Raw genomic sequence first — 13,771 nt, 5'->3', positions numbered from 1 at the left:
CTTCTCTAAAGGAATTTTATGAACTTCACAGGTTAAAATGCCTTTGTACTTATGTAATTATTGATTTAAAGAAAACCATGAACTTTTAAAATGCTGTAAACATATACAAAAGTCTTCCAGAAGTTGTTACAGTGATTGGCAGAAGTGTAGGAAATACTAACCTAAAACCCAGGGACACAGATCATGAGTAGTGCAGCTTTTCTCAGGAAAGAGTTAGCTCCATACTAGATGGTGAAGGCTTTATATAAATGGTTCTTTTTCTCAGAATTGTAATTCTCTTTTTTAATATAAAGTAGGTGTTTCTACCATCAACCATTCTGACATCCTTTTTGTGTTACTCTAGAAAAATCTTTTCTGTGTTAGCAGAGACATTGCCCTTCCTCTACTGTGGTGCACAGGGAACCTAATGGAAAATACAGGACGTGGCGGATAAATGCACATTATTTTTTAATCCATGAAATGCTCTGCTCTCAAGTTTTAAATCCAGTAAAATGAATTTTAAGTTGGCATTTCTGTCACACATTATCAGAACACAGAAAAACACGAAAGGTTTTAGAGTAAGTTTTCCTTGAGGAGGCCCTTTTGCGTTGCTATCATTATCAAATAATAGCCTTAAAACCCACTTGACCTTGGCTAGGTGGTGGTGGCTCAGGCCTTTAATCCCAGCAATCAGGAGGTAGAGGCAGTGGATCTCTGTGAGTTTGAGGCCAGCCTGGTCTACAAGAGTTAGTTCTAGGACAGGCTCCACAGCTACAGAGAAACCTTATCTAAAAAAACAAACAAAAAATTTCACGTACAGTGACATCATTTCAACTTAGGGTCAGTCTGGTACCAAGGACAACATGACATGGATCTGCTTCTATCCACATTCACATCATACTTTAGTTCTGAATGTGTCACTTGGCATCACCTCATTAAGCATATTAAGGCTACCTATAATGTAACTCCGAGATCTATACCTAAGATACTGACATTCAAGCCTGTGATTTCCAGTTCTCAGTTGTCAGAATGATTTTTTAGCAATTATTCATTCATTATTATCAGCTCCATATCTCAGAACTATTTTAAAGTCATAGCCACAGACTGTGTCTCGCATTAGCTCCCTGGTTCCATAACCAACATTATCAATAGCTTCATATAAAGACTTGAATGTTCCAGCCAATGTTTGTTTCAGTGTTGAAATAGACTACATATTATCCATTTGTAATTTGACAGATATATTTTTGCAGTAAGTAAATACAGTCCTCGAACAACCAACAGTGAGTTCCTTCAACTGTGTTCTTAGAAGAGCACCCTCTGCTGGGTGGTGGTGGCGCACGCCTTTAATCCCAGCACTTGGGAGGCAGAGGCAGGCTTATCTCTGTGAGTTCGAGACCAGCCTGGTCTACAAGAGCTAGTTCCAGGACAGGCTCCAAAACCACAGAGAAACCCTGTCTCGAAAAACCAAAAAGAAAAAAAGAAGAGCACCCTCTGTGTTCATGTTCCTGTCAGGATTACTCCGACAAGGTGCAAAGAGGGGAATTCACTTCTTGGTCGTTGAGAAGCTACCACTACTCAGGGTTACGCTGTTCCTTCTGCCTCACATGACATAACTCTGTCAGAAACTTTCATCCACGATTTCTCTTGGATTCGCTTCTCACTCACTATTCAACACATGCGTTGGGAAGAGAAAAATCTCCACTCATTGCTTGGGCTAGAAGAGTCGAAGTAAATGTGTTTTTGTCATAAACACCAATACCCTATCAAATATCCTTTTGAGAGAAGCCAGGTCTTGTAAAGCCATTCACACTGAAAAGTTAAGCTGTGGAATTTAGGGAGCTGAGAGCTGGAAATCATAGGCATGAATGTCAACAGCCATCCAAGTCACTGGAGCATGGCCTGGAACGTATGTGCTACAGAGCTGCTGCTCACCGCTGTGTCTGTTCCTCATCACATCCCCCTTAGAAATCAGACCGCTCCATTGTCTGATGAGTTTTCCTTTGCGTTGTACATCGTGCTTGAGCTCACTCCTGCTTGATGTTGAATCTTTTAAGCAACAAGAGTCTTCACAGTTTGAAAGTAAGAATTCATGGGGTTTGTCCTCTGCTCAAGAGTTTCAAGGCTGAAATAAGATTCAATGCTTGCTAGCTGTCCTGGAGCATTTTATTTAAGAACACGGAAGGGTTTGAGTCAAAGATTGTGGTGTCCTTGTCACCTTCATCTGTTAAATGCTGGAAACCAGAAGATGAACTTAACTGAAAGCTGACAGTATTGTAGAGAGATGAAAAATGGAGCATTGTGAGCATTTTCCTTCTTTCCTAATAGTTCTTTCAACCAACTTATCATATATTTTCTAAGTATGGGTTAAGTGAACTGCTACTAGAAAAATGAACTGAGCAAATTAGAGCTCATCTCAGTTAAAAAAAATAAAAAAAGGTTATCAGAAAAATTATGTACAAGGAATGAGGTAACCTTGCATGTAACAGCTTTATTGACAAAACACAAAATATGGCAGAATTGTAAGGAGCAAGGAAGAAACTTCAGACTGAGCATCCAGGATTCAGTCACTGGAGTGACATGCTGGAAGGGCGGTGCCTTCCCCATCAAAGACACTTGCAAGAAATGAAAAAAGGCTTTTATTTTAAAGAATTTAGTTATAATCCTTCCTGGAGTGTGGGTATGGTAAAAGCAGTATCAGCCTTTCTTCTGGTTCTGTGTTTTTATCCTTCCATGTTGTCATTGTAGTGTTAATAAGGAAAAACAAATGAACACATAGGTGAAAATTTGTATGCCTAACATTGTCTGCTCAACATGGGAGCACACCATGGGCTGAGACAATACCGTACATTGGCATGTGCAGAAGCAGACAGCACAACATTTGATAGCATCTCACAAGTACGCAAACTTATTCCCATGTTACCAGGAAACCAGTAATTCTTCTACCCCGTTTAAATACTGAATGATTTTATGTTTTATTACAAATTTTTATTGCAACAGTGCATATATTTCAATTTTGGACACAGAGTATTCTACTGAAATGACTTCTCAAGTAAGAAGTAAATAGAATGATTTATCCACAGGGATTTATATATATTTTTGTCATGTGATCTGTGCTCAGTTTTGCTATCGACTCCTCCCTGAATAAAGGACAGAACTGTGAAGCTGTCTGGAGTAAATGGAAGGCGCTGATGAAGAGGAGGAACTTCTCTGTGCGCTCTTAAATGCAAAGAGATCAATCAATCAGTTTCATTAAAACTGGTCAGTTATAACTACTTCTTAACATTAAGACAGAGCCAATGCAACGCCACTCTATGCATGCTTTTGTTTGTCTGTATTTATTGTGCATAAAGTAGTTGCGCAAAAAAATTATTCTGAGTCCAAAACTACGAAGATAAAGAACTCCTACTATTAGACTGACATTTTAAAAGTAAATTTGTCTTCACCTGGAGTGTAATCCCCGGTACTAAATCAAGAATCTTCCAAATAAACAGTTCTAAAAGTCAGTGTAAGACTCAATTACTAAGCTTTAGTTCTACAATCAATCTAAGTATCAAATAATTATATAAACAGTTTTGTCTGAAAGTTCAAAATAAAATACAATTATTAGAAGTTGCTAACAACAGAGACCAAGCAGCATGGCTTTATTTTACTTCCCTTTCCTTTTTTAAGTTTTACTCCAATATGATTTCCATATTTAGTATATAATATAAAAACTCTGTAAAACTGTGACCTAACCTTTGTCAGAAAGAATCCATTGCGGTAGAAACTCTGCCCTCTTTTCCCACGCATAAACCATGTCAGCTGACAGGCATGGCTTTCTAAAGCTAACAAGGGATATTTTTCCATTCCATCCTAAAAGAGTGGATAAAGCCATACACATAAATTTTTTAGTCTGTTCTAGGACGTACCAGATGCTAGCAGCAGGGTTGATAGATACTTCAGCTTTTGCTCTATTCTTGACGAAGACAAACAAAAAACACTAGCTGCTTCTTCCAGTGCTGCATGACGTGGAAGGGACAGAACCCTTGGGAAAATGTAGTCAAGTTGGGATTTTTGGGTAATTCAGGAAGGGCCCAGCAAAGCTTTACAAGAAGAGAGGCCATCCTCAAATTGTTATGTTTAAATGTTACCAGAAGATCCACGTGGATAATCCGGGGCCGAGTGAACAAAATCTACCTTGAATTCCTCTTATTTCAACTCACTTTTTAAATAGTATGAACTGTACCTAACCAGACCACAGAAGTCATGTTCCCCTCATTCTAACTGCATGCTACTTCCCACTGTATCTCCAGATCCTGTTAGGGTGTGGCACACGACATGAGCTCAGGGAGCATCGGTTTCAATGACTATGTTATCTGAGACTGTGAGAGGACACGCAAACTCATGGATGAGCCTCAAATGATCCGTGAACAGGCATAAAATAATAGTGTGCTTGATCCTCTTGCATAAAGTTATGTGTAGAGCATGTGATTACATAGAAGTGTTTGCATAGACAAACAGGAATAAAAAGATAAGTAATCAAGAATTGGTGCCACCTCTTAAGAATCACAAAATCCAGGAAGAATGACCTCCAGAACTGTGAAAGTTTTATTTTTAGGTTTCTGACTTCCAAATAAGTTGATCTTCCCAAACTCAATGCTTAGAATCATATTTCTATTTTTACAGTACACATTATTGTTGTTTCAAAATTAACAAAGAGAATTATTCACAAGTTTGGAAGAAATAATTAGAATTATAATCTGTTAGCCTTTTGCACATATCATAATCATACCATGGCAAAATGTTTCAGCCACAGTTTAGTAGCTGACTACGTGTGAGAAACTACCAAATAAATAGCTTGATATGCATTGCACTCCACAATGCAGCCAACACTTACCCAGCTTTGATTGTTTCACAGACTTCTTGCATTAGCTTAAATGATCTGTATTTCGTAACTCATACGTGGCTTACCAAAGCCTTTTGATTGGGGAAAATATGGACCCAACTCATTCCTTTTACCAGATCCGAGATACAGAAAAGTTAGATCATTTGCCGTTTGCCTGTGTTTACGGAACTAGTGTCAAAAGTCTGAGCTGTGCACACGTACTTAACCCCAAGGTCATCACCCTGTTGCTTCTACTGCCTCTACTGGGAGTAAAGGCATTCAAAGGGAATGAAGGGGTTGTATTTAAATGTTGGAAGGCTATTTTCACAAGCATTTCCTCACTCAACATGCTTAAAGGTGAACCGAAGTCCATAGAAGCGGAAAGACAATAAGAGTACGCATGCAAGATTTAAATAAATTCACTATAGCTGGCCAGAGCAAACAATGTTTCATCTTTGAAACAAAGAGAAAAAGAAACACCACACATACACACACACACACACACACACACACACTTGGCCCGAGGGAATAGAGTAAGAGTAAGAGAAGGGAGAGAAGGAAGACAGACCTCTGAAAAAGCTGGTTGCCTCGCATACACAAGACTCATACAACTGTTCCTTGAAGCTGGCCATGCAGAGGGTGAAGAGGTTGACACCTAAAGGCAGCCAGCGACTTCTATGTTATGATCTTGGTGCTAGAAATGATACTGAGTGCTTGAATCCCAGCCTCCCCCCATCCTCACTGATGAAGAGGAAAGTCTTGCTTCCTGCAAAGATGCTCCTGCATACAGATGATTAGATTATGCACAGTAACGTGAGTGGAAGAAATCCACAGATATATCTTTCCACTTCGCTGTATGTTTTACCTTAAAAAAGACGTGCTGAGAGACGTTTTGTTTAGGATCAGAGGACTGTGAGAGTTAGGTTTCCTGACTTTCAAATAAATTTGAACTTCCTGAGTAAAAGTTTAAAATCCAATTCCTATGTTCTGGGCAGAGTTTCATTTATTAGTGATAAAATGTGAGTTTTCTGCTTCAAAGATAAAAGGCTCACATAATTTTAAAAGTCCTGGGAAGCCTGAGATAGTTATTGCAAAACTAACTTTTAATGAGTTAAGTGTAAATGAATTAGAAACATGCGTCTCAGATTTCTTATTAAAATATACATGAGGTTACAGGTTATAATGAAAAATACTTGGCAAAGCGTACATGAGGAGCTGCCAGCCTTCAAACATTTGAGACACTCTATCAGTTCCGGCAATGACAAATGGAAGCTGCTTTCTTCTGCCCTCTGCTTGCCTTACTGGGGTCTGTTGAGCCTGAAGTGTCTTTCCCTGTGTGCCGCTCAGCGTGTGTTACTGTGTGTGCTGCTTGTACCTGCTAGTGCATATAGACATGGGTGTACAAGTGTGTGTTGGAGGGGGATGACTGGGAAAGGGGGTATAGGCCAGAGGTTGATGTGTCTTTTGCTGATCACATCACCCCTTTTGAGAGAGTCTCCCACTGAACCTGAAGGTCATGATTAGGTTAGATAGGCTAGCTTGCCAGTGAGCTTCAGGGATCTGGCTGTCTCCACTCCACTGCTGTTGTGATTAAGTACTGCTTTCTATGTGGGTTCAGAGCATCTGAAATCACGTCCTTTTGGTTTCTGTTGGGCGCTTTACTGGCTGAGCCATCTCCTCATTCTCCCAGTTCACTTTATAATGCATTTCCTAATTGTCACTCCAAGGAATGCACAGGACAAAAGACAGAGTTAATGATTGCTTACCAATCTTAATTGCTACAGTGCAGGCGTCTCACGTCTTATGGGTGCAAACGCAGCTCTGTCCCAGCAGGCCTTTCTGCAGAACTTCATACTGCAAACAGTGCATTACACACCAGCTGCTAATTTCAGCAGCCTAACCTGTAGCTGTTAGTGGTTTGTCTACCTTTCATTTACTGTGCTTTACACCGTTAGGATATAGACAAGTAAAAGTCTGGCTATGCTGAGAAAAAATTTGTAAAAAGATAAAAAGTAAAAAACTATTAGAAACGTTTGACGAAAAGAAATGCCTCTGCTGTTCAGGTTATTTTAATGCATCTATCAAAATCTTTCTCAACAGAAGCGTCAGCTTCCTCTACACAAAAGTTCAGAATATTTTATATACAAGCAGAAATTTTTATGAGAAATATTTACGTTCTGCTTTCTGTCATGTTAACTCATCTTCTTAGCGCTCATCAATTGTAGCGCCCACCTGAGCCCTTTGCACTACCATACAGTTCTTGAGCCGGGCAAGGAGCTGGAGATTGAAACACACAAAGACTCACAGACAGAGACAGGGGTCATCCTGGAAACAGGAATGCCCGAAGAATGCTCCCTTTATGGTGTCCAGGGGCAGCTTATATAGGGATCCTTAACTGATAGCCATGCCCCAGCCAAACCCACCAGAAACCACTCCCCTGCCATCAGGAGCTTCTGAGGGTCTCGTGCTCAGAGCAGCTGCAACCTGTCTCAGAGCAGAGGAAAACAAGTTGTTGACAAGAAATTCAGGATCTGGGGGTTCACAATCAATTGGTCTCTAATCGATCCCTCTACCTGTGGCCCACTGATCCTTAAAGCTAACAATACATCAAACTTATACCCCGTATTGCATGAAGACTATCAAAAAAGCAATCAGTATCACAGTGAACTTTACTCATTCGAATGCCAGTTCATATTTTTCTCATAGACTTACTTGAAAAGAATAAGACAAAACCTTTATCTTCATTTCTGCACCATAGGGCACAGCGGAGCATCTGGCTCTTTCGGTTACCACTCTAACCCCACGATGTGTCTATGTGGTACTAAGCACCTAGATAGAAATGTGCAGGCTGCCAGACTCAGTGGATCATCTTGTTTAGTTCTAACTGTGCTGCAATATAGTCCATGTGTTATGAATGCCGCCTTAGAAGAGTTCTTTAAACTTTTTGAGCATTGATGTCTTTAGTATGGATTTTGTCATACTCTGTAAGGCTGTTTGGAGAACAAAACAAAAGACTAAGTATCTTCACACAGTCAGTGGCACACGTTAGCGAGCAGTAAATATGAAATACTATTGCTGCTGCTTAGGATCCTGCAGCTGTTAACTGATGAGGTCGGTGTCAATCAAGGTTTTCTCTCTACCAGCTCGCCGCTCTCTTGGCTCCCCACGATTCACAGAAAGTTTCCCACCCAGAGAAACTCACTCTGTGTGCTTACCTCTACTTGTTTCCCCGAATCTCCTCCCCGCTGGCACTCGCAGTCCCAGCTGCTGGCAGACGACTCCTGTCTTCTCAGACACATACTATTTAGAATGGCTTTCCGGCCAGGAATTCATGTTCCTCGACCCAGTGTAAGTGGTAAATGAACAATTTTTTGAAGCTTCTTGGCCACTTAGAGTCTCTAGACTCTTTATTTGCAAACCATTTCATTCGACAAAGTTTTAATAGCTATCTCCTAACTCAGGACACTTTTTATCAATACAAATGGCCTGAAGTCGAAATGTTGCTTGGGTTGACCACCTACCCTCTGTGTTTGTCCATGGATTAGTGTCTGTGACATTGATTCTAAATCCAATTTTCCTGCTCATCAGGCTCCTTTGAATGGTCAAGATGGCTTTGGCAGACAATACAGAATACAAGCTCTCCACATTTGACTGACTAAACATTTAAGTTGGCAGAGCTGTTTCCTTCGGTTAAACACAAGTTCCCATTGATAGAGAATACCGTGCTCCTTCACTTGGTGATAGACAAGCAGGCTGGCTAAATTTAAATGGGCCATTCCCAACCTTCATTTCCTGAAAGTCTCTTTGCTTACTGTGTGCCAGGCACAGTTAGGTTCTGTCCTTGCACTGGGCACCTCCATCTCCTTGTTGGGATCTGCAGCAGCTGTAGGTGTCCTCATTCATTCTCATCTGGTGGCCCGCTTCTTTTTCTTCAGACTTAATGAAACATTGGCTTCTTCCAAAACTAGAAAGGTTGTTTTTCCTTTCTTAGTACCTTATTTTCTTTATAGTGTTTTTGATCAGGACCGGTAATGACTTTTTACATTCTGTTCTTGCTTCTCAGTTTGCATGGAGTTTCTGTGAGGGCAAGGAAGATGGCTGTTATGTTGACTCTTGCATAACAATATCTGAATATGGGGAGCATGAACACAAGAAGACCAAATATTTTGTGCAAGGCATCCGTTAAAAAATCTTTTGAGTGAACTATATAGCTCCATTAAGAGAACTATTCTGTCATAGCCAGTGGCTGAGAAGCCGGTAACCTCTCCCTGCCATTTGTTTAGGAAGCTCAACTGGGTGACATACTAAGTATTTGCCCTTAGAGTAATGAGCAAAAGCCTGGGACTTTCATTCTGGAATCTTCTGAGGTTTGGGTTACTATTTCTCTTGTGGACAGCGTCTCCTCGGGGATAGTATTCTTGGATTGTCTTCACAATGCCATCTCCACCATGGTCACTTGTTTCACTAATTAGATAAAGAACACAGGATAGATTTGCCACATTTTTAACACAGGACACCAGTGTCCTTCCTATCTCTTTCCTGAGCTCAGCCAACCCCGTAACCCCAGTCTCTAGCATCTCCCTTAGCAGCCAGGCTGTGGTCTATTTCCATACTCTTTCCCACAACTGTTGTTTCTTTGTATAAGCTAGATGAAGTTTACATTTTAGCATCAGTCCCAGAATGCAACTCAAGGCCTTATTCTGTGGCTCTTCACTGCTTTCCTTACAGAGTAAAAGCCTTTGCTTCCTCCAGAGATAAGGAGGGACAATGGCAAGATGGCAAGATTGAGTGAGGTGACAGAAGAGTCCCAGGGATTGCACAGGAAGGAGGAAAGTTAAAGCCCAGACGCAATAAAGTGGAATTCATTTTAGAGTATAGCTTGGTCCCTTAAAGAAAATTTTCTGGGAAGGTCAATTCCTTAAAACTAGAATATCTTCTACAATATAAATCAAGAGCTTTTACTAGAAATACTGACCAAATGTTGGGGAATTCATTATAAGAAAGGAAAGAGAGAATCATACAATTCCTCCTTTCGGGCCAAACAAGAGCTTTCTTGTCCTCCGTGTTCTGACCACGTTAACATTCATGCTGGGTTTCTCCATCATGGATTCAGGACCTCTCAGAATCCATCAGACAGACCTTACTTCTCCTCAGGTGGATTGATGATGAATGAAGCTTGTTATGCCCCTGGTGTGACTTTATAAACAGACCCCAGCTGCACTCACCTTCCAGAGTTGAAAGCAGGGGGAACTAATGTTACTTCATCTAACTTTTTCTAACGTCTCTGCAAGACAATGCTCATGTTACTGTCAGACAGCAGCTGGACAACTTTCTTTTTCGTTAGCAATTAGTCCCTTAGGTACAGCTCTGCAATCAAATAGAGGTCAAGTGTATCCAAATAAAAATATTCTAGAATGTCTCTGGCATAAATCTCTCCCTAAAGGCCTCAATTGTGTTACTTCAGGAGAAAAGAACTATGATTTAAAGGAAAAGTCTAAAGCTTTAGTTCATCAAGAAAAAGAACTAGCGTGTTCAATTATTCTAACACTGGGCCACCACGTCATTTTCAGCTTGTTTTCCTTCTGCTACATTTGAAAACAATTTGGACAATCATATAGATGAAATATTGCTAAAAATGAGCCATGTGGCCACTATTGGGAAAAGGTCCCCATAGCTATAAATTATAGACATGCTAGATACAATTTGAGCTTCATAGGCCCTAGAATATGCAATTAATTTTAGGATCAATTCCTGGCTAAAACATGAAATTAATGGAAAATATTTTCCTTACCTTTTAAGTGACGGTTGTCTAAGCTTCTGACATCACTAATATGCCAATAGCTGTTCTGTTCTCAGTTATAGAAGTAAGGTGCAATTCTGAATTTATATCTAGGCTTGACTTTATTTTAAGATCCAAGCATAGAAGCTCCACCTAATTATGGTGGGAAGTGAGTCCCAAGGTGGTCACACTGAAAGTTGGTTCGCATGACTTTCTGTCATTCTCATTACTTACACGTATTCCAAGTGTCATTTGGGACACGTGTACTGGGATGGTACTGTTTCAAGGCTTCCTGTTTGCAAATAATCAGCCCAAGCAATCTCTCATCAATCATGACAGTTACTCTCGAATGCTAAGCCTGACCTGCTTCTATTTCTTCTCACTTTCCCTCCCATTGGTTCATTTTCCAGGTTGGTGGTTTGACGCCTGTGGCCCCTCCAATCTGAACGGAATGTTCTACACTGCGGGACAGAACCATGGAAAACTGAACGGGATCAAGTGGCACTACTTCAAAGGGCCCAGTTACTCCTTACGTTCCACAACCATGATGATCCGGCCCTTGGATTTTTGAAAGTGCTGTGCCCGTATGGGAAATCTGCAAAGAAATCTGAGGGTGCTCTCGGATGAGAAGCCTTTTGGAGACTTCAGAAACAAACAGCATTGTCTCCCTTCCATCAGCAAGAGGTTATGTGATGGCACCAAGGTTCTTGACTATGGAGCCTTCTGATTTCAAAAGTGTCCACGTGGGTCACTGTGTTCTAGTGAACTGTATCCAGAGAAGGCCACTCACTGTCATGCTTTGGAAAGGGAGGAAGCTGCTCAGCTTGCCACACTTCAAAGTGCTCCTGGATTTTATTTTGAACCTATAGCACGCTGATGATAAATGCAGCTTGTTCCATGTAAAACCAAATGAAGAATAAACAGCAAAGAACATACATTTAAAAAAAAAAAATGAGAACAGGCCTGCCAGAATCTGTTGAAGACAGATTACTGTGGTGACATGGTATCATTACAGGACATCTCGCTAACACGTAACACTGACGTTACAGCACAAATATGACATAAGAACAGCCTTGTCCTCTGAACTGGTTAAAAGTTTGGAAGTCCATTTCTAGTGTTATATTCACTAGTTGGTTTTGGTTTTCCTCTGTTCAAGGGTAAATTCCATCTTTGAAAGTCACGATACAATACAGCACATGGAGGGTTACAGTACGAGGTAGAAAGATGCTCAAGAACTCTGAGTTTTGGGGATACCATTTTCAGAAGAGTCAAAATATAATCAAGAATGGATACAACCGGTAAAAATTACTCTCATGCTAAAGTATTCATTTAAATTGGAAATTGATTTACAGAGACACAAATATGTCTAGAGCCTGAGTATATATAAAAAATGCACCCTGTTCTTAAAACAACACGCATGCAGCTAATGGTCTCATTGACAGGGTATAGGGGAACAGTGTGTGAAGTACCTGCGTTGGAACAGCCCATTGTACAGATTTTCTCACATATATTTGCATACCTGTGGCATCATTATTTTTAAAATGTTTGTAGGTCTTCATTTCTTCATCCAGATATTGTGTGCTAATTTAATTTTTGTCAATTAGCTGCAGCTTATTTGCAAAAGGTATCCTGCTCCGGTTCTTTATAAAGTTAAACTTTGAAGTCGAAATAGAATGGAAGCATTTTAAATGTCATTGTACATAGCCTGCTAGCCCTGCTCATGCTAAACTCAACACCTGTTTAATCTGGAATATACAGTGTTGTCCAGCTGACGATCACAAACATGACTGCTCAAAGACATTTGCTCTACTACCTGATTAAATCTATAACTCTTCATAATGTGTTTTCTCCTTCAGCCTCTATTTCCTCAAGCATTTTCTCTCTTGCAAAATAATATTAGTAGAGAAAATTGGCATAATTCCTTATATGTGAGAGATATAAAAAATTGCAGTCATGTGGCTAGGAAACTTCTTATCAGCCGCTGTAAGTGCCTTCATTCAGATGTCTCCACGGCATAATCTATTGGAGTTTTGGACACATGCATTTGCGAGAACTTGATGTTACTGCTGGGTTCTATCAAGCAATGCTCTTCATCTATAAATGGTCAAGGTTACGTCAGAAAAAAAATGCAATCTGCATGATTTACTATGAAATGAGAAAACAACATTGTACATCAGTTCTGCTTCCTTGGCGAAGAAAGGTTTTCTGTGGAAAACAAATTTCAAAATTTCAAGCTTGACCATTGCACTCACTCTGCCTCACTGGCTTTCCTGCACCTGGGAGAATAAAGCTACTCATGGTTTTAATTAAGGTTTTCGTCAATGTTTACCATCAAGTCTCTCTTATATTTATATGTTTGTACGCAATACCGTTTTGCCTTACAAGTGGTATGTTCAGGAATTACAGGTTTTCTGACATTGGTGACTCCCTCAGAACTCTCCTAAGCCCCTCCATCTAAAATCCTTGCTTTCATTTAGCTGGAGGAAAAGGAATATTTTCATGGTTGTGGTTGTGTTATTGTTGTTGTTCTTCCCACAGATGTTTTCAAACCAGTCTCAGATTAGGTGTACTGTTTCTCAATCTATATTACAAAAATACAGTGATATAATGAGAAAAAAGCATGGTATTTACTGTTTTTCTATCTGGGTTTGAGAAATGAGATATTGTTTCCAATTATTTATAATAAAACAGTATAAATGTTTAGTGATTCCATTTTGTACACTGTGTAATGCCAACATGTCTGTAGCAATTTGACTTTCATAGCTTTTGCTTTTAATTTTTTCAGGATAAAATAATTAGATACTAGAATTTTGTCTTTCAATTTCTACTTCAATAAAAGTTGTGTGGTTTCTATGGAAATGTCTTCATAACAGTCACAACATTATTTGTTTCAAATAAAGTTGAAAATAATGTTTGCAACTTCATCTTGTTTTATTTATATATGCTATAAAACTTAATGTCACAATCTACAAAAGGATGGAATCACTGTAAAATTGCCAGATGAACTAAAGCCTCAATATTTGCAAAAATTTCATTCTGGGAGGCAATAGAAAAGCTTTGACCCTTTAGAATGGAAGATCAAAGTGTTAGCTCTTCATCCTACATCTGTACTTGATGGTTTTATGTTTGTTCTGACAATTTTCAGGTTC

The 13,771-nt window shown here is 39.7% G+C and overlaps 1 protein-coding gene across 2 annotated transcripts in view; it reads left to right on the top strand.

Annotated features, from left to right (window-relative positions):
- Angpt1 (angiopoietin 1) overlaps positions 1 to 13,470 on the top strand; it is a 225,509-nt gene extending 212,039 nt beyond the window's left edge. For both annotated transcript variants that reach the window (XM_057792663.1, XM_057792662.1), the window contains exon 9: positions 11,033 to 13,470. In XM_057792663.1, the coding sequence (XP_057648646.1) occupies positions 11,033 to 11,193 (161 nt within the window). In that variant the 3' untranslated portion in view covers positions 11,194 to 13,470. The remainder of the gene's footprint in view (positions 1 to 11,032) is intronic.
- The last annotated feature ends 301 nt before the right edge of the window (positions 13,471 to 13,771 follow it).

The sequence above is a fragment of the Chionomys nivalis genome, chromosome 17, assembly GCF_950005125.1.
Source record: "Chionomys nivalis chromosome 17, mChiNiv1.1, whole genome shotgun sequence".
In the NCBI taxonomy this organism is placed as follows: domain Eukaryota; kingdom Metazoa; phylum Chordata; class Mammalia; order Rodentia; family Cricetidae; genus Chionomys; species Chionomys nivalis.
This window is presented reverse-complemented; position numbering and strand designations above follow the sequence as displayed.